General features: G+C 41.5%; 1 protein-coding gene across 1 annotated transcript in view; it reads right to left on the bottom strand.

Annotated features, from left to right (window-relative positions):
* Positions 1-3,962: 3,962 nt before the first annotated feature.
* The window catches only part of LOC139279923 (protein tyrosine phosphatase type IVA 2-like), a 43,913-nt gene continuing 25,976 nt past the window's right edge, over positions 3,963-21,899 (bottom strand). The window contains exons 3-5 of the mRNA XM_070899244.1: positions 20,373-20,503; positions 15,841-15,915; positions 3,963-8,813 (exon numbers count right to left, since the gene is read on the bottom strand). Of these exons, the coding sequence (XP_070755345.1) occupies positions 8,702-8,813; positions 15,841-15,915; positions 20,373-20,503 (318 nt within the window). The 3' untranslated portion in view covers positions 3,963-8,701. The remainder of the gene's footprint in view (positions 8,814-15,840; positions 15,916-20,372; positions 20,504-21,899) is intronic.

Below are 21,899 nucleotides of genomic sequence, written 5' to 3'. Positions count from 1 at the left end.
GGACTTCCCCAACATTGGGAACATTCTTCCTGCATCCAACCTGTCCAAACCCGTCAGAATTTTAAACGTTTCTATGAGGTCCCCTCTCACTCTTCTGAACTCCAGTGAATACAAGCCCAGTTGATCCAGTCTTTCTTGATAGGTCAGTCCCACCATCCCGGGAATCAGTCTGGTGAATCTTCGCTGCACTCCCTCAATAGCAAGTATGTCCTTCCTCAAGTTAGGAGACCAAAATTGTACACAATACTCCAGGTGTGGCCTCACCAAGGCCCTGTACAACTGTAGCAACACCTCCCTGCCCCTGTACTCAAATCCCCTCGCTATGAAGGCCAACATGCCATTTGCTTTCTTAACCGCCTGCTGTACCTGCATGCCAACCTTCAATGACTGATGTACCATGACACCCAGGTCTCGTTGCACCTTCCCTTTTCCTAATCTGTCACCATTCAGATAATAGTCTGTCTCTCTGTTTTTACCACCAAAGTGGATAACCTCACATTTATCCACATTATACTTCATCTGCCACGCATTTGCCCACTCACCTAACCTATCCAAGTCACTCTGTAGCCTCATAGCATCCTCCTCGCAGCTCACACTGCCACCCAACTTAGTGTCATCCGCAAATTTGGAGATACTACATTTAATCCCCTCGTCTAAATCATTAATGTACAATGTAAACAGCTGGGGCCCCAGCACAGAACCCTGCGGTACCCCACTAGTCACTGCCTGCCATTCCGAAAAGTACCCATTTACTCCTACTCTTTGCTTCCTGTCCGACAACCAGTTCTCAATCCACGTCAGCACACTACCCCCAATCCCATGTGCTTTAACTTTGCACATTAATCTCCTGTGTGGGACCTTGTCGAAAGCCTTCTGAAAGTCCAAATATACCACATCAACTGGTACTCCTTTGTCCACTTTATTGGAAACATCCTCAAAAAATTCCAGAAGATTTGTCAAGCATGATCTCCCTTTCACAAATCCATGCTGACTTGGACCTATCATGTCACCATTTTCCAAATGCGCTGCTATGACATCCTTAATAATTGATTCCATCATTTTACCCACTACTGAGGTCAGGCTGACCGGTCTATAATTCCCTGCTTTCTCTCTCCCTCCTTTTTTAAAAAGTGGGGTTACATTGGCTACCCTCCACTCGATAGGAACTGATCCAGAGTCAATGGAATGTTGGAAAATGACTGTCAATGCATCCGCTATTTCCAAGGCCACCTCCTTAAGTACTCTGGGATGCAGTCCATCAGGCCCTGGGGATTTATCGGCCTTCAATCCCATCAATTTCCCCAACACAATTTCCCGACTAATAAAAATTTCCCTCAGTTCCTCCTCCTTAATAGACCCTCTGACCACTTTTATATCCGGAAGGTTGTTTGTGTCCTCCTTAGTGAATACTGAACCAAAGTACTTGTTCAATTGGTCTGCCATTTCTTTGTTCCCCGTCATGACTTCCCCTGATTCTGACTGCAGGGGACCTACGTTTGTCTTTACTAACCTGTTTCTCTTTACATACCTATACTGTCACATGGTTAGTATAAACCAATGTTGGGTTTAGTAGTCAGTTGGTAAACAATGTTAGCTCATTTTATATTCACAGTATTACAAGCAATCCCCCCTCAATGTTGTACTACTTGCTGGGATGTGGTCCCACTGGCACACACCCATTCCTTACCCAAGTGAGCACACCAGATGTGTACATAGATGGTGTTTCTGCATCAGATGTTCACGTATGCACACTTCCACCAGTGAGCACAGGCCAGATGCAGGATAGTCTATGGATATAAATAGCTGGAGCCAGTGGGAGTAACAAAATGTCAAACTTTTGTGGTCTTTATTTTTTTTTTTGGGGGGGGATGTGAAGAGAAGGGACAAGAGGTATGACAAAGTATACTATCTACTAGGGTCTGCTCTGGTTTATCATGGTAATATTGAACCTAAACTAAAAGCATTCAGTCTCCTTGGAATTCTACCTCCTGCATAAATATATGAATGCAGAGCACAGATTAATAGCTTTGGAAAGTATTGCTTAAACAGATGAAATTATGACAGAAACACAAGACCATTATCTGGCTGACTAGTCCAGTTAGGTCTGCTGCTACAAGCATCCCTTTCTGTATGTCATGCAATGACAATATAATCATTCCATCAGGCTTGTGTACATCAACCTATTTATACAATGAAAGTAAGTCCATTATGTTTCAAAAGAAAGCAAGCCTGATCCAAAAAATTGCTCCAAGCAAATTGTTGACTACAGCAAAAGGCTCAACACCAGGGGGTATGTATAGAAATCTGTAAGTTACAAGAAGGGAATGGAAGTCAGGTGAAAACGTTAGCACTCTTGCAAATAAAGTTGTGAAATCAGTTACCAGGTCAGGTCATTTAAAACAGATAATGTAATTAGAGTTGTGACCTTTAAATTCATTTCTGGAGAGTAAAAGGAATTCAGGGATAAGATAGGAACATTGGCTCAGATTTTGTAGTCAGCGGCAAAGGAACAGCGCTTACCATTCTTTACGCTTACAGCTGCTCACAGACTTTGTGGGCTTTTAAGCAGCAACTTACGGTATTTAGAGATCCTATTCAGCATAGCGCCCTCTACAGGGGATTTGTGGTGAGAGCAAGGAAAGCAACAGCTTGGCTCTTTAACCAATCAAGATTGAAGAATCCTCACAGACATGCAGAGTCTAAACCAGGAAGTATAAATTAGAATATTTAATTCAATGTAAAATCATGTACAGAAAGCAAGAGGGAAAGAAAGATGGGAGGCAAGAGAAAAAAGTAGTGAAAAAAGTTAAATTTTTATAAATGTCCAACAATAATTAAATTCTGAAATAATGAGACACTACACACATTACATTTTTTGAGCCAGAGAGGTTGTTTGGCCATAATTAAGACTCAACACCAATGTTCCCTTTAAGCTGCGCAGTGCTCCAGGTAATCCTCTCAGCTAGCTTTTCAATGCAAAAACTGCACATGCGCAGCATTTTGAATGGCCCACTTGGCCCGCCTATAAAAATTTCAGGGAACATTGCTTAATAAGCCATTAAAAAATTCACTAGCCTTAATTTTTTTCTGTCTTATTGATTAAGTATCTAGTGGGCAAGTACCGCAACATGCCCTTCATGTGTTTGAATGTTGAATCTCTCGGCAAGGTATCAGTGAAACACAACTTGTGGAGGAGCAAAGCACATCGGATAGCAACTTCTGGATTTCTGCTTAACCGCACATAAGCAAACTCTGGAAGTTGCTGTTTGATTTACTCCATAACGGTGAGTGCTGATAGCCTCACCGTTACTTCTATCGCAAAATCCAGACTATGTTCCTGTTCCTAAAAATTGTTATGGTTCTGTGAAACATTGCTTGGATTGTATATACAAGGTCACAACACTGAACTGACTACAATTTGGAACGGTTTGGAAAAAAAGTACTTAAGTTTCATTCAAAGAAAGTTTTGAACAAGTATCAAACATGATGGAAGCATTCACTGTGATGTGATGAGATTTTGTCACAACCAATGAGTACAATACATTGACATAAGTTGCTTGTTAGGTGTCAGTCATTCTTGCATTAGTACTCTTTCCTGAGTCAGAAGAATGTCGGTTCAAGTCCCACTCTTGAAAGGCACTATTTAAATGCAAGTTCTTTCTCTCGTGCACATTGTCCTACACCAGTCCTGACCAAGCATCCTTCATTCCCTCAGTTCCTATTTAAGGACACAGGCATGTCGTCAGCCCAGAGAGGAAATGAGTTGATAAGTTTATAAATTTAGATGCACTGCTTTGTGCCATAAACTGAGAAAATAAAAGTGGATGCTGGCTCAACTGATTTTGGTCACCTCGATCATTGAATCCAGAATGAAAACCAACATGATGTAGATGTTGTTAACCTTTTTTAGCCCAATGATGGGCTGCATAAACAATAAAACAAAACGCAGAGTAAGAGAGCTCTAACGCTGAAGACACTTGATCTCTTTAATATCAAATCAATAAAAGCAGAATTTATGCTAGAAACACTATTCCAGAAAGACTGCATCCCTTTAGTTTACACAGGAGGTAAAAGCAGCTCACAGCAGGGGCAGCTTTCCCGCAACACTGAGCTGCACTTCCAACCAACGTCATTGTTTCGCAAAATGGTGAAGAGTGAATATATTTGGAACAGAATTAAATTGTTTGAAAAAATAAATACTTTCAGAAAACTAGGTGATTGCTCGTGTGCACACACACCAACTGGGCATGCATAGAATGGTCGCAGGAATGACAGATCAGCCTGTCAAACTGCAAAATTCAGGCCAGTGACTACCGTTGTGTCAAGCTGTCATTTTAAAGACTGAGCACTTTTCTAGCTCGTTACAAATCACACACAAGACATCAGTGATCTATCTCAAGGTGCCCACCTCAAACAGGAAACCTCACACTCCAAGGCCCTGCTCAAGTTTCAGATTTGGCAACTGTTCTCGTCAACTTGAGATTTCCTCTGAAAACACATGTGATAACTTAAAAAGGAATGCAGTCTTTCTAGGACAGACATCATTAAGTTCTTCAATAATTCACCATTTAGCATAGTTTGTTAATTTTGAAATGACAGAAAATTGATTCTAAATACCAACAATCAGTTTGAAATAGTGACAGACCAGCAGTTAATGTTATAATTTCACCCTTGTGCGCTTATTTTAGCACCTAAAAGCACAGGTCTGGCAACATCAAAGTCCACTAGAAAAAACTGGACCTGGGTATGAGTTGGGACATCAAAGCAGACCCATATCTGGATCTGGACATTTTCAACACTGGCCTGGTGGTTGCAGTACCTGGTTGTAGGCACCCGTCCAGTATTCCTACCGGTCCATCACTAGTCTAGATTTCTTAACTCAATTATACTCTTCTAGCCAAATATTTGAACTTGGCAACTGCCATATTGAGGTGTGTACAAGTAAAATAAGTACCCAGCTGATGTCTGTAGACAAATATAAAATACAAATCATTTCCAGGTTGGAGAAAATGATCTGAAAAACGTGAGATTGAACAATTTGCAAAATTCCCCCAGAGCCTAAATTCATTTCCAATGTATGAAATGCAGTAGGTGTCCCTACCACACCCAACACAACTTAGGAAACCCTGTTACTGACATGGCCTGTACAATCGAGGAAACAAGGGGCCAATGGTTCAAAGTTTTCTTCTCGAAATAAAAGAGTTAGGCTCTTGAACAAATGGGTATATCGGACTACATGAACCTGGTTCAGTTCCTAAAAGTCATAATGGAACGATTAGTGCACACTCCAATATGGCAGAATTTGAGAGGTCCTTCAATTACAAGTAAAACATTTAAATACAAGGTGTCTTGAGATTTTCCTTCCAAATACAAACTGTAATTGTCACACAAGAGATGGAAAGTACGGCCAGGCCACATTACCCCACACGCTTTCAAATCAAAAACACGTGCAATTCCTTCCCCTCCCGCTTCTAATTTTAATCCGACTCCCTTCCTGATCTCCTAGATTTGCTGGGGAAAATGGTTTGGTCTGAAACATCTTGGCGGACATCAGATAATAGCAGGTGTGCTTTATAGGGCCTGTGAAGGCCTACTTACTGATTTCTACCCATTCCTTAGAATGCCCAGTTTAGCATACCACGAAATAGATGTTACACATCAGGCAAAGTGGAGTATGAAAATAGCAGACTAGTGCCAAAGCTACCCAGGGCACCCAAGGCAGAGTGCAGTGCTCCACAGGTAGAGCTACTAGCTTAGTCTCAGGAACAAGTAGTTCAGCGGTTTCAAGTTTATATGCTTCTCAACAATGATTCATTGATGCAGCTACTACGGAGGTTATTTGCACTGATGAGATTTGACTGTGTGCGGGTTAAGATATCTAGGACCAGATAGAATCAGAATTCCGGCATTCATTGTGCTGCAATTAAGGCATAATCTTTTGGATGCTTTTTTGGAGGAGTGGGGATTCACCTAAAAACAAAATAAACAAAGTAGCCCATTCCCGGTGATATAATTAAAAAGTTCTACAGATATAAAATTGGTTTAGAAAATTCTGCAGGAGCCTCTCATGTAATATTGGAAAAAAGGCAAATCATACCAGAATAGTCATGATGAATTAGTTAAGGACCATTTTAAAGCCAACTGTTCCAAGGCTATAATCAGGTTCAACCTTGCAAAAAAATTATGAGGGGACAAAAATTGAGTTGAATGAGATTTAAAACACTACAAGATCATACCATTTAGACAGGCACAGTTAATGATTAGCCAGGCTTTAGCTGATATAACTGGTATGCTCCAGTTACTCAGCTCTTTCCTGTTTTGTTACACACTGTACATTACAAAATGACTGCAACATGAGGTCGGTCAGCCACAAAACTGCTCCTGTAAGTAGGACCAGAATGACACTTAAGCATTTGCTGGGTGCGTTCAGGGGATTTCAATTTTGCTACACCCTACTTTTGTGCTGGACCCTGCACCCCTACCCAAACATTGCAAACAAACAAATCATGGCTGATGGATGGCAGCAGGGCGCAATGTGCAGGGTCCTTAAACATTTAGACAACAGGAAGTCCTCTGGCACTAGTGCCATCTAAGCTAATAGGCACTGGTCACTTTATATTGTGTCAGCAAACAGCAGCTTGACCCGACATTTAACGAGGAGCGTTGAAGGGTCACATGTTCCTTCTGTAAAATTAGTACCCACTAGAACTGAAGAGAATTTAAAAAAAAATTATGCCACGGCTGCACATTTGCTCTGCAGAGTCTTGGTTGTGCATGCCATGCATCTTTGCACACTTGGCCACATCAGTGATGTAAGCTCTTACATGAGCCACACCTGTAGGACCAGAAACAACCCGACTAAAACGGCAAAACTTTCTGGCCTCCTTACATCATTAGGCTAGCATGTCTGTTGCCATTCATCCAGTAACAGCACTTTCTGCACCACACAAAGTGCCTGTTCAGAGAGAACAGCTTGAAACAGATTAAAAACTGAAAACATTAACAGGAGAAAAACATTTAAAAAAATTAACCATGATTCAGAAACATTTTCTCCTTAAGTACCAGGCTGATCATTGGACAAACTAACAAGGTGCCCCCCTCTTACCTAATGACTATAAAACAAGATAGACAATTTTCATTTTACACATCAGCCATCTCATGAAATGCCTGCCTTTCCTCTACATTTAAAGTGGATAAAAATTAAAAAAAATTGTGGTGCTTTTTTTTTTAATAAAGAATTGAGAATGGTTTTATTACAAGATAGAATTTAAAGAAAAAAATCCAATAAATTGACATTTAGCATGAGCTTAGGAGGGGTTCAGTGCTAAATCCAAACAGAACCATCCACAAAATAGGGTGAACATTCACAGTAGGCAACTAATAATTGTGATTTTAAATGGGAGCATGAAACATTTCCATTCTTCTCTGCAGATAAGTTTTATAATTTAACAACATTTAGGGCCAGATGTTAGATAGACATCTGCATTTTTCATTTAACCATTTTCCATCACTTTAAATCACTGCTTTTTACTCATCCCAACCTTCCCAAATCCAACAAGCTGCATGTTCTTCCATAAATCGACTGTTCCTCTCTCCCACCACCCCCCCATTTTCTATTTACAATAAGTTGATAACAATGATAAAAAAGGAGCATTGCTATGGTATCGTTCTTCTGCTCTCAGGTCCACAGGACAATGCACACAAGTGCTATGTTCAGAGGGGTTCATTTTTAGAATAACCTTGCTGGGATGGACTCGTAATGTGTACCAGTCATTGGTGCATACGCTTAATCTATTTTGTGGGTTCCACAAAAGCAGACACAGGAGCCAGTGTGGTAATTTACTCTCCCTTTCTCTGCCCATCCAAACCATCTTGCCCCAGAAAGCGACAGTATAGAAGGACACACTATGTAGCAAACTGGCTGGAAAAAAGAACCCATCGCCCTAATATTGGTGCATAGGTTGGGAGCATTTGCCACTTGTGGAACTCAAACCCAATACTGCAGAAATACTAACATGCACACATTGCACATCCTGGGAAATGTCTCATGCGCACATGGCAGATTGTCACTGAGTAAGGGCTCCGAAGCAAAAATTGTTCACTTTTTTTTTTAAATAAAAAGGACAGATACTTGCTTTCTCACTCCTCAACCTTTTTGGATGAAAAATTGGTAGGTTAAAAAAAACTAAAATACAGATGTTTACAGATTTAATTCTTCCATTTAAAAAAAAAACTAAATATTACACCAAAACAGAGAGATTATTCTCTAAGATTGGCTTTGCTTATCTCCAGAAATCAAATACAATACAATTACAGTGCCAGATTCCATCTTTTATTTTGCCTACCTGCTGCAACCAGAGGGATAAACTATTGCATCGAACCATATCCTCAGGAAGTCTTTGTGCAATGCAAGTGAGGTTTACAAAGTGAGGTGACAGCGGGGCTTTGCACAGACATAATCTTAACCTCCTTTTTACAGAGGCAGTGAATTCTTTTCTATACAGACCGTTTTAAGATGCAACACCTCCCTGATAAGATCAATCATAATATGAAAAATACACAATTCCTTCACCAAAGACAGATTTGTTTTTTTTTTTTTAAATTCACTCCAAGATTGACGGGCCTGACTTCACCGCAGTGTGGATATATCTCAATTTCTGTGTTCGTGTCACCAGGGTGTCTACAGTCCGGAGGCAGATCGCTACTGGATGCAGCAGCTCGTGCTGTTGGAGGCTCTGAAGCGCAAACGCAATTTTGGCCGATATTTCTCGAGGTAAAGTAGTTGCTTTGAATTAAAAGCTCCACGTCTTTTCCTGAAATGGAGAAAGCAATGGAATGATTTGGTTTCAGTGGATACACACATTTAAAACAAAATCAAGTGAACTGTACTTCCTAATTATGACTCACATCTTTCACAAACGTCTTCTCCCCGCCTGCACCTGACATTTTGTTAAGTAACATTAGGTTACAACTTGACTAAGTTACTTAATTACACAACTGACAGTTCCCAAACCAGGGTACTTTATAGATCTCATTGCTTGTTTTCAGAGCTCTTTTTGGAAATGGCTTGGAATGTTGCCTCAGGGTCCTGCACTCTGATTTTTCAACTGCAGCCTCTTACTGCCGCTGCTGAAGTGCAGGATCTGCAGTCGGCAAGGGAATCAAAGAGAGCTTTAAATGCAAGTCAGCAGAATTAGGTGGTTCAAAAGGAGTTTGATTTGATAATTTGGGCATCTATTCTAATTACCAATACTATATAATTAGATCATATAATTTCAGGATAGTGGGGGCAGAATAATGCAGATTTATGTAAATTAACTGAATGTACTTGGGCAAACCTGTTGCAGGGTACAGCTACTATATAGCCAGTAACATGATAAACTCAATTCCAATAACACATTGAGCAGCAAAATCCCCTTGTCCTAGCCAGCAACAGGCAGCCACAGAGCTGTAATTACATTTGTGTCACTTATCTGTTGGCGAGTTTAATACTCGTGAAACTGAAGTAGATAGTGCCAGGAAATCATGGAATGGTTACAGCACAGGAGGCGATTTAGAAACTGTGGCCCCAAGTTTCCACACGCGGCAAAACAGGCGCCCCTCCGAGCTGGGCGCCCGTTTGTCGCGCCGAAAACGGCGCCTGAAAAAAAAAAACCGCGCTATTCTCGAGTGCTTTGCAGCTCGATGTCTGCTTGGCGCGGCGCACAGGGGGCGGAGCCTACCACTTGCGGCGATTTTGTAAGTAGGAGGGGGCGGGTATAATTTAAATGAGTTTTTTTCGTGCTGGCAACCCTGCGCGTGCGCGTTTGCGCAGTCTGAAGTACACATTGGCACTCGGCCATTTTAAAAAGTGCTGCAGAAAAAGTAAAAATTTTGTTTATTGAACCCTTGCAAAGACTTGCATTTTAATTTTCTTGATATTTCTGTGTGTGAGGGTGAGGGAGTGCATTCTGTAATTAAAGATAGACTGAGATAAACGGGACACATGCACTTGTTTGAGACTAATCAAATTCTTTGTCGCTGTTCAATTTTTAAAATTTTTTAATAAAACCACATTGCCCTTCCATGATCAGCACTGAGGCTTCTTGCAGCTTTCTCCCCCTGCCGTCCATTGGGCCCGACGGCAAACGGCTGCCTCAAGTACTGAGGCTTCTTGCAGCTTTCTCCCTCCCTCCTCCTGCCGTCCGTCGGGCCCGACGGCAAACGGCTGCCTCAAGTACTGAAGCTTCTTGCAGCTTTCTCCCTCCCTCCCTCCCCCTACCGTCGGTCGGTCCCGACGGCAAACCGCTGCCTGAAAGGCCTGCCTGAAGCACTTTCACACAGGTAGGAACATGGTTCATTTAATCTTTTCTTTGCTTATAAATTTTTATTCAGGTTGGATTTATTTGTATAATATTTGTATAAGTATAACTAAGGATTTATTGTAGAATTTAATGACTTCCCTTCCCCCACCTCCCCCCCCCCCACCTCGTTCCCGACGCCTAATTTGTAACCTGCGCCTGATTTTTTTAATGTGTAGACAAGGTTTTTTCAAGCCTACAAAAATCTTCATTTGCTCCATTCTAAGTTAGTTTGGAGTACGTTTTCACTGTGGAAACTTTCAAATCAGGCGTCAGTGGCCGGACACGCCCCCTTTTGAAAAAAAAATTCTGTTCAAAAGTGAAACTGTTCCACCTGACTAGAACTGCAGAAAACTTAAAATGTGGAGAATTCCGATTTCTAAGATACTCCGTTCTCCACCAGTTGCTCCTAAAAATCAGGAGCAAATCATGTGGAAACTTGGGGCCATAGAAAATAGGTGGAGGAGTAGGCCATTCGGCCCTTCGAGCCTGCACCACCATTTAATATCATGGCTGATCATGCAACTTCAGTACCCCATTCCTGCTTTCTCTCCATACCCCTTGATCCCTTGATCCAACGCCCTTTTGAATATATCTAACAAACTGGCCTCAACAACATTCTGTGGTAGAGAATTCCACATGCTCACAACTCAGTGAAGAAGTTTCTCCTCATCTCGGTCCTAAATGGCTTACCACTTATCCTTATACAGTGACCCTTGGTTCTGGACTTCCCCAACATCAGGAATATTCTTCCTGCATCTAACCTGTCCAGTCCCGTCAGAATTTTATGTTTCTATGAGAGCCCCTCTCATTCTTCTAAATTCCAGTGAATACAAGACTAGCCGATCCAGTCTTTCTTCATAGGTCAGTCCTGTCATCCCGGGCATCAGTCGGGTGAACCTTCGCTGCACTCCCTCAATAGCAAGAATGTCCTTCCTCAGATTAGGAGATCAAAACTGAACATAATATTCAAGGTGTGGCCTCACCAAGGCCCTGTACAACTGTAGTAAGACCTCCCTGCTCCTATACTAAAATCCTCTCGCTATGAAGGCCAACATGCCATTTGTCTTCTTCACCGCCTGCTATACCTGTATGCCAACTTTCAATGACTGATGTACCATCACAACTCCCCTTTTACTAATCTGTCACCATTCAGATAATAATCTGCCTTCCTGTTTTTACCACCAAAGTGGATAACCTCACATTTATCTACATTATACCGCATCTGCCATGTATTTGCCCATGCACCTAACCTGTCCAAGTCACCCTGCAGCCTCTTGGTATCCTCCTCACAGCTCACACTGCCACCCAGCTCAGTGTCATCTGCAAATGTGGAGATATTACATTCAATTCCTTCGTCTAAATCATTAATGTATATTGTAAATAGCTGGGGTCCCAGCACTGAACCTTGCAGTACCCAACTAGTCACTGTCTGCCATTCTGAAAAGGACCCGTTTATTCCTACTCTTTACTTCCTGTCTGCCAACCAGTTCTCTAACATCACTATATTACCCCCAATACCATGTGCTTTAATTTTGCACACTAATCTCTTATGTGGGACCTTGTCAAAAGCCTTTTGAAAATCTAAATACACCACACCCACTGGCTCCCCCTTGTCCACTCTACTCGTTACATCCTCAAAAAATTCGAGAAGATTTGTCAAGCATGATTTCTCTTTCATAAATCCATGCTGACTTGGACCGATCCGGTTACTGCTTTCCAAATGCGCTGCTATTACATCTTTAATAATTGATTCCAACATTTTCCCCACCACCGATGTCAGGCTGACCGGTCTATAATTCCCTGTTTTCTCTCTCCCTCCTTTTTTAAAAAGTGGGGTTACATTAGCTACCCTCCAGTCTAAAGGAACTGATCGAGAGTCTATAGAATGTTGGAAAATGACCACCAATGCATCCACTATTTCTAGGGCCACTTCCTTAAGTACTCTGGGATGCAGACCATCAGGCCCTGGGGATTTATCGGCCTTCAATCCCATTAATTTTCCTAACACAATTTGCTGACTAATAAGGATTTCCTTTATTTCCTCCTTCTCACTCGACCCTCGGTCCCCTAGTATTTCCGGAAGGTTATTTGTGTCTTCCTTAGTGAAGACAGAACCAAAGTATTTGTTCAATTGGTCTGCCATTTCTTTGTTCCCCATTATGACTTCACCTGATTCTGACTGTAAGGGACCTACATTTGTCTTCACTAATCTTTTTCTCTTCACGTACGTGTAGAAGCTTTTGCAGTCAGTTTTTATGTTCCCTGCAAGCTTACTCTCATATTCTATTTCCCCCCTCCTAATTAAACCCTTTGTCCTCCTCTGCTGAACTCTAAATTTCTGCCAGTCCTCAGGTTTGCTGCTTTTTTTGGCCAATTTATATGCCTCATCCTTGGATTTAACACTATCCCTAATTTCCCTTGTTAGCCACAGTTGAGCCACCTTCCCAGTTTTATTTTTACGTCAGACAGGGCTGTACAATTGTTGAAGTTCATCCATGTGATCTTTAAATGTCTGCCATTGCCTATCCATCGTCAACCCTTTAAATATTATTCGCCAGTCTACCCTAGCCAAATCACGTCTCATACCATCAAAGTTACCTTTCTTTGAAGTTCAGGACTCTAGTCTCTGAATTAACTATGTCACTCTCCACCTGAATGAAGAATTCTACCATATTATGGTCACTCTTCCCCAAGAGGCCTCGCACAACAAGATTGCTAATTAATCCTCTCTCATTCCACAATACCCAGTCTAGGATGGCTAGCTCTCTAGTTGGTTCCTCGACATATTGGTCTAGAAAACCATCCCTTATACATTCCAAGAAATCCTCCTCCACCATATTGCTATCAGTTTGTTTACCCCAATCTATATGTAGATTAAAATCACCCATGATGACTGCTGTACTTTTATTGCACGCATCCCTAATTTCCTGTTTGATGCCATCCCCAACCTCACTATGACTGTTTGGTGGTCTGTACACAACTCCCACTAGCGTTTTCTGCCCTTTGGTGTTTCGCAGCTCTACCCATACAGATTCCATGCTAATGTCCTTCCTTACTATTGCGTTAATCTCCTCTTTAACCAGCAACGCTACCCCACCTCCTTTTCCTTTCAGTCTATCTTTTCTGAATATTGAATACCCTGAGTATTGAGTTCCCAGCCTTGGTCACCCTGGAGCCATGTCTCCGTAATCCCAATTACATCATATCCGTTAACAGCTATCTGCGCAGTTAATACATCCACCTTAATATTACGAATGCTCCTTGCATTGAGACACAGAGCCTTCAGGCTTGTTTTGTTAACACTTTTTGTCCTTTTAGAATTGTGTTATAGTGTGGCCCTTTTTGATTTTTGCCTTTGATTTGGCTTTTTGAGCCTGTGCCGGCTCTCTGCACGAGCACTTCAGCTAGTCCCACTCCTCCACCCTTTCCCTGTAGTGCAAATACTTTTCCTTCAGGTACCTATCCACTTCCCTTTTGAAAGCCATGATTGAATCTTCCTCCACCACCCTCTTAGGCAGTGCATTCCAGATCCGAACCACTCGCTGCGTAAAAAATGCTTCCCCTCATGTTGCCTTTGGTTTTTCTGCCAAAAACCTTAAATCTGTGTCCTCTGGTTCTCGACCCTTCCACGAATGGTAACAGTTTCTTTCTCTCTACTCTGTCTAGGTCCCTCATTATTTTGAGCACTTCGATCAAATCTCTTAATCTACACTTGTCCAAGTAACTTAATTTTGTCCCGGATTATCTAAAAGCTTCCCCACTACCGAGGTTACACTGAATGGCCAGTAGTTGCTGGGTTTATCCTTGCACCCTTTTTTGAACAAGGGTGTAACATTTGCAATTCTTCAGTCCTCTGGCACCACCCCCGTATCTATGGATGATTGGAAGATTATGGCCAGTACCTCTGCGATTTCCTCCCTCAATTCCCTCAGCGTCCTAGGATCCATCCCATCCGCTCCTGGTGATTTATCTACTTTAAGTACAGCCATATTCCTTCTTATTTCCTTTTTTCACTTCCCCGCTAAAATTTCTACATTCAGCCTGGTTCGCACTTGTATTCTCAACCAGACAAGTGTCACATTCCCCCCTTTTTCTGCTTCCTCTTACTCTCCATCTTTCGTCATCCAGGGAGCTATGGCTTTAGTTGCCCTACCTTTCCCCCTCGAATGTACCTCGACTGTACCCAAACCATCTCCTCTTTAAAGGCAGCCCATTGTTTGATTCCAATTTTGTCTGCCAATCTTTGATTTCAATTTACCAGATCCATTCTGAACCCGATTAAATTGGCCTTCCTCCAATTAAGTATCTTTACCCTAGATTGCTCCCTGTCCTTTTCCATAGCTAAATGACACTATTATCACAGTTCCCTAAATGTTCACCTACCAGCACTTGCTCCACCTCATTCCCCAGAACCAGATCCAGCAATGCCTTCTTCCTGGAACACTTTCCATTTCAGGCTCCCAGTGTCAACATCAAGCATGCCCAGGTCAGGTTAAATGCGGAATAAATCTCCCTCAACATTGTTCTAATAAGCCCTCCCAGGTCAAGGACAAGTATGGGTTAGATACAGAGTAAATCTCCCTCGACAATGTTCTAACAAGCTCTTCCAGGTCAGAGACAAGCATGGGTTAGATAGAGTAAATCTCCCTCTACACTGTCCCAAACATTCTGAAGTAGGTACCCTGCTTAGATACAAAGTAAAACTCTTTCATCTCTGCTCTGCTCCAGAACAGCATCCATTGCTGCAAGATACATTTCCATTTCCCATAGTGGCCACTCTACTAGTTATACCATCAAGAACCAACTACACCAGTCCTAATTTCATATAGGACTCTTGCAGCTATCAGACGGAAGAGACTTTTAGCCAATCATTCTGGGATGGATTTGAATTCAGTCCCAGAAGTCAAGGGCCCTATCTAAATCATTGCTCTACCCAGTCTATGTGCCAGTCTGCCTCAGTTCGTAGCATCTTGCCTTTGTATGAGGTGGTTATGGGTTCAAGCTCTCTACTGGGGTAATAATCTCGCTGACATTTCAGTACATTACTGAGGATGCACTGTCCATCGGTTGGAAATGTTAAACCAATCTGGTGGTTCAGCTGAATGTTAAAGACTCAACTTGTTATTTGAAGAGCACAGAGTTCCTTCTGTGCCCTCAACCAGAACCATCAAGAAACAGGCCAACGGGTCATTTACCTGATTGCTTCTGTGATGTTGCTAGAATAACTGCTGCATTTTCCTACATAACAATCGCTGCATTTCAAAAGTAATCTTGTGAAAAGCTTTGGGACATTTTGAAATAAAATTGCACCAAGTATGATCAATTAATTCAGCACAGATTGAGAATCAAATCTCAGGACATTGTGGAATGTACGGTTCAGTTCCACAATAGGCAGTCTACTGACTAAGCCAACAGGGAAACTGCTCAATATACACCATCACTACCTATAAACAAAATTTAAAACCACCTTTGCGAATAACTGCTATAGTTTACTTACTGTCGTATAAACTGAACAGCATCTTCATACTTCATTCCAGATTCAATCAATGCTAGTGCGACAAGAACTGGAGCTCTGCAGTGCAAGAAAATGGGTAGATTGAATAATGTAAGTGCTTGTTTAGAAAGGCTGCAATTTTTTATGCAATATTATTTGCTGTGCTTTTACAGAGACGATGGAGAGAGAAATAAATAACAGCAAAAAAAAGCTATTTGTGCATTGCCTTACTTCAAAGTAATGTTCTGGGTTTACTTAATATACATGTTAAATGGTATAAATTATGAAGTGTCACATTAACTGCCTTCTTCATAACTCATCTTTAACTTGGGAGCAGTTTTGATTGCTCCACTTTGCAACTTTTCCTATGCATGTGGCATGATAACCAATGCTAAAAATGGTATAGCCAGTGTAATGCACACCTCAGCATAACTTGCGATGACATGTACTCTGCTGTCCTGGCTGTAAATCTCAGCTTTCTATTAGTTTAAAAAAATTGCCAGTGTCTGAACAACGAAAGTGAAATGTTTACTATTTTGTATTGGGTACCTTTCCAAGTCTCAATTCACCATTTCGCTGTATACTTGTGAATCATTCTGAGGAAGATAGGAACAGGAGTAGGCCATTAAGCCCCTCGAGCCTGCTCCTCCATTTTATTGGATCATGACTGGCAATGGGAGAAAGAGTTCCAGATTTTTTACTACCCTTTGTGTAAAAAAAAAAGCGGAGAGAGATTTAATTAAGCGACTTGATATTCATAAGATAATGCAAATGGATATTATTAATTTAATGTAATTCAACCACAGGAGAGCGTCCGAAATATCTGGAAACCTTGGGACCGAGGCCATTTTGGGTATTTCGGAACGTCTTTCCGATGTCCCGAATCCGCAAACGCCTGGGCCAAGGTAAAGGGGCGGGGGGATTGGGGGTCCAGGCGGCAGCCGAGAGGGGGAGGGGTCCGGGTGATGGCGGATCGGATCTCGGAACATTTTTCGGATTCCGGACGACCCCGCCACAGATCGGCCGACGAATTTCGGAACTCCGGATTTCAGATGCTCAACCTGTATTAATCTTTTTTGGCTTCACTACCCCAAGTATCTTTTAAAGTTCCAACTTCCTCCCTAATGTGTTTAGTACTAACATCTTCAGCCATATTCATCTCCAGGGTCCTAATATCCCTTGTAAATTTCCTTAGCGAGTTCTGATACACTTCCCAGAGTCCCCCACTTCCTTCTCCTTGTAACCTTTGTATAATTTTATTCTTTTATTCTCCATTTAAAAAAAAAATTACTTGTACAGTTTAGTTTACATTTATTTTTCTTTGTTGCATGCTTATCTGCACATTTCAACATTATAGTTTTAAAATATGTGTCCTTTTGTCCTAAATTTTTCAGCATAAATCCAGTTGATTTATTTTAGTTTTCGTATTTCTGTTGAAGTTTTCCTTTTTCAAATCACATTTTTGTCTTTATCCTTACTACTGCTCTTGCTCAGAAAAGGGTTTGCCAAACATATGACGTAATCATATAAATCACGAGAGATGCATCATTACCTGCATCTTTTGCCAAACATGATGCACAGAACTGATCCCTCCCCAAACTCAAAAACAAAAGTTTGCCAAAAATGTAAGTCTCTAATACAGATTGTAAACTGGCCCTCATCGGTAATCAATTCACCTTTAACAAGGACAGAACAGTGTTTATGTTCTGTCAATATCGTAGGAATGACACAAATTAATATTCAGGTAACTACCTCTCAAATTTAACAGAACTAGAGATACACTGCAGGGTAGCATTTGCGACCATAGTACATTAGTTAATATTTGCAGAAGACAGCTGGTGATATAATGTGTTGTAACCTACAATGATAGCACGCAGATTATATGCACAATTTCCAATCTTGGCCGGATTGATCAGGCTCTGGTGAATCGGGACAAAACATTTCCTCGTAAACAGGAACGGAAAAATATACAAATGAAGTTATGTCTATCACACGAGCAGTAGGGGCCTGGGAACCAATCGTCTGCATGCCTGCTCAATCAAAGAACGACAGGTGACATTATAAATCGTGATTTTAAAAAAAAAAATTGCAATAATGTTTTCCCATTAAAAAAAGTTAAATTCAACTAAAACTTGGAAGAAATCTTTATTTCTTTTTTTAACTCCATTAAAAATACAAAATTATAGAAATAATATCCGCATATTAGTACATAGGGTAGTGGAGTAAATGAGAAGTAAAACAAAAGTCACATCATCTCTACATCGCATTCCAAATCACGAGACTCACAAAATTTTACGTTTTTACAAATCATCCAGGTTCGCAAATCTAGCGATTTTTTGAGAGAAGAATTGATTAAATGTAACTGGGAACAATTTTGAAATCCAGGAATTTATACTGGTGAAAAATAAGGTAGAACCAAAGCTGACGCGCTTATAGACGCATTACTGGCATTTAATTTGGTCTTGCACTGCAGTATAGACTCTAACTATTGGGAAACTCCTGATTCCTGATAAAGGGTACAAAACAATACAATAAGCTCCTATAGTTGCTACACGAAGATAAGACATTTATTGAGAGAGTTTTTCCTATTAGGAAATATATTTTACACACAACTTGAACAGTGAGATTGTTAGCTGTGAGAACGCTAACTGGACTTGCTATCATTTCTGCTTTCCCATACTAATTAGCGCACAAAGACTTACTGTTACAGATAATTACAGGCCCGAGACCAGATAACCCCAGTCAAACCTGTTTAGTTATTTACCCGACATTTCTGTTTTGACAAATGGCATCACCAATGTCCCATCAGCATGGATACGGTGCGCATGTTCTCCAGAGTATGGTGGCTGATGTACAAAATAGGGGTGTCTCCTTTTTCAACGCTGTCCCCAGTGCTAATGGCAGGATTACGTCCCCTATATACTATAGGTGGGAACTCTTGTAAAATCAATGTTACAATCCCTGCAATTAGTACGAAGACCAGTGCCGATAAGAGAAAGGGGCCTGTTCTACATTAGCCACTGGATTTTGATAGGAATGAGGGAGAGAGCGCGCACAAGAGAATGTATGGGATACCAAGTCTGTGAACTGGGTCTGGATGGAGTAGAGAGTCTTTGTGAGCTAAGGCAGTGGGTGTTTGGAAGTGGGAGTGTAACATGGAGATAACTTTTGGCTAAGTCATTATCTGGCTAGTCAACTGAAAATCTAAATGTCACTTTTGTTTTTAATTTTTAAAGATTGAATAGATGTTCTTTCCTCCGCAAACCCTCCCAGTTCACACGGGCATGCTCGCCCCCTCAATTCAACTGGGCACTCTGCTCCCCCTCCAAACCAGTCCAATCCCTCAATTCAAGCTAGCATTCTACCCTCCATCTCAGATTTTATGGTGACACATTCTCTCTACCTCACCGCCCCCTGCCCACAGTTCAAGTTGGCACTCTCCCTCTCCACTGTGCTGATGCAGTCCTTCCTCTCTTATCCCAAGGCACTTCTTCCAGGTACACCATGGTCCTTCCCCAGCAGCATGGTGCTCAAGTTCAGTCCCTTTCCACTCTCCATTACCATCCATGTCCCCGTCTCCCTATTGCTCACCATTCCTCTCCCTTTCATTACTATTTAGTTTCCCTCCTCCTTCACTTCAATTCTCAGTCGCTCTCCCTATTAATTGTGAAGAAAATGCTTAAAGCAAAGTAGAATGTAAAAATTTAAAATTTCACCAGTGGAGCCTGCTGCTCGATCCCTCTAGTTTTCTGCCATCAATATTTGGATTACCCTTTAGGCTTACAAGTACTTGTGTTTTTCCTCCAATGTAATGAGAAGAATTTGTATATCTCCTACCACTTTAAGTGGTCAGTTTTTGGTGATGTCAGTTTTTTTTTGAGAAGTTGGTTAGCTGTTGCGAGTTTTCTAGGTTGGCATGTATGCCAACTGGACATAATTTATAAATGGTTTGCATTAAATGGGACAGCCAACAGATGATCCCCATACAATCTAAACTTAATGAAAAGCGGAAGCTGCCAAAAGCCAAATAAACTAATGTAATGTTGAACAGATGTACAAGATACCGCAAAATATGTGGGAGATCACATGAGTAAATGGTAACTAAAGCAGAAACAAAGAAATTAATGAGCAAGGAGTGTAAAGCTGGGTGTAAAAAGCTTTGTTACCCTGCTTTCTATTTTCTTTGGAAGCAAGAAAAATATAGCTGGCCTCCAGACCGTACTCAGCAGTCAAATAACCAGTAATGGAAGGGAGAATTTTTTTGCATGTGTTCTACGTTACATCTTTTTCTGATGACGCAACTAAAAGCACACCTGACAGCCCAACATACTCCCGCTGTTAGAAAAGATTTTCACTCATTGAACGGCCAACTTGACAATGCTATTGGTACTCAATTCTACTCTAGCAGTGCCAGGAAAGATGACGTGCGTTAAGCTGACCCTTTTGTGTTTGCTTTCTTGTGCCCACCTATGAAGTGTCTTCGGACATTTTGTTATATTAAAAGGCACTAAGAATTCAAGTTATATCTTCCTTACCGTCCCAGTCCTGCCACACAGTGCACAGCAATGCAACATCCAGGCTCATCATGGAATCTTTCTCTCAACAGATTCAACCAATCATCCACAATCTGAGTAGGAGGTGGGGCTCCATCATCAAATGGCCAGTCCTAAAATAAAATACAAATGTGAGACATATACAGCAGAACTAATATGGTACAGTCTACATTATAGTTGAAAGGATCCCTTTCCCAAGCTTTGTTGGCCTAAATTTATGACACAAGTTACAGAATGTTGGATGCTTGGGGTGAATACGTTATGCAACACTAAACCATTATGAAGTCAATATGTTCTTTAGCAATTGCCAATCATGTAGACATAAGCCCCAAATCAACCAGGGACAGCATGTGTAATTGGAAGCATATTCTACTGAATGGTCCATAATCCTAAATGGCCAGCACACTTCTGTCAGTCACCCCTTATTGCTATACTTTACACAGTCAGCTGGAAGTAATCCGTTTAAAAAAAAAGTTATTTTGTTTAGAAGGTCCCTTAATGGATCTTTGTGAAGATGAAAACCCAATACTGTGGAAGGCATACTCTCCACAATCCCACCGTACTATTTAGTGTCACTGGAAGGGACAATTCAGTAGGATACACTTCTCCTTCAAGTTTATATACAGATGAAAGAGGGGCCCCATTCAGGTCATAAAAATACTGTGTGTAAAAGCTGTTTTGAAACATTAAGGCATGTTGGTACTCCCAATAAGCTGCTGTACCCCTCACTTCTCCCTACCCACCTCCCCCAAAAATTTAACAGCAGAGATTTGTGAACCGGCACAGCACCACCGTAACACCAAAAATAGAACACGCCACTAACCCCAATTGCAGAAATTTTCAAACACATACTTAGCTGGGTGGCGGTGTGAGCTGTGAGGAGAACGCCAAGAGGCTGCAGGTGACTTGGACAGGTTAGATGAGTGGGCAAACGCATGTCAGATGCAGTATAATGTGAATAAATGTGAGGTTATCCACTTTGGTGGCAAAAACATGAAGGCAGATTATTTGAATGGTGGCAGATCAGGAAAAGGGGAGGTGCAACGAGACCTGCGTGTCATGGTACAACAGTCATTGAAAGTTGGCATGCAGGTACAGCAGGCGGTGAAGGCGGCAAATGGCATGTTGGCCTTCATAGCTAGGGGATTTGAGTATAGGAGCAGGGAGGTCTTACTGCAGTTGTACAGGGCTTTAGTGAGACCTCACCTAGAATAGTGTGTTCAGTTTTGGTCTCCTAATCTGAGGAAGAACACTCTTGCTATTGAGGGAGTGCAGCGAAGGTTCACCCGACTGATTCTCGGGATGGCAGGACTGACATATGAGGAGAGATTGGATCGACTGGCCCTGTATTCACTGGAGTTTAGAAGGATGAGAGGGGATCTCATAGAAACATATAAAATTCTGACGGGACTGGACAGGTTAAATGCAGGAAGAATGTTGCTGATGTTGGGGAGGTCCAGAACCAGGGGACATAGTCTAAGGATAAGGGGTAAGCCATTTAGGACTGAG

Source organism: Pristiophorus japonicus, chromosome 14 (genome assembly GCF_044704955.1).
Source record: "Pristiophorus japonicus isolate sPriJap1 chromosome 14, sPriJap1.hap1, whole genome shotgun sequence".
Classification (NCBI taxonomy): Eukaryota; Metazoa; Chordata; class Chondrichthyes; family Pristiophoridae; genus Pristiophorus; species Pristiophorus japonicus.
The sequence above is the reverse complement of the archived record's forward strand: the minus strand, read 5'-3'. Positions and strand labels throughout refer to the sequence as shown.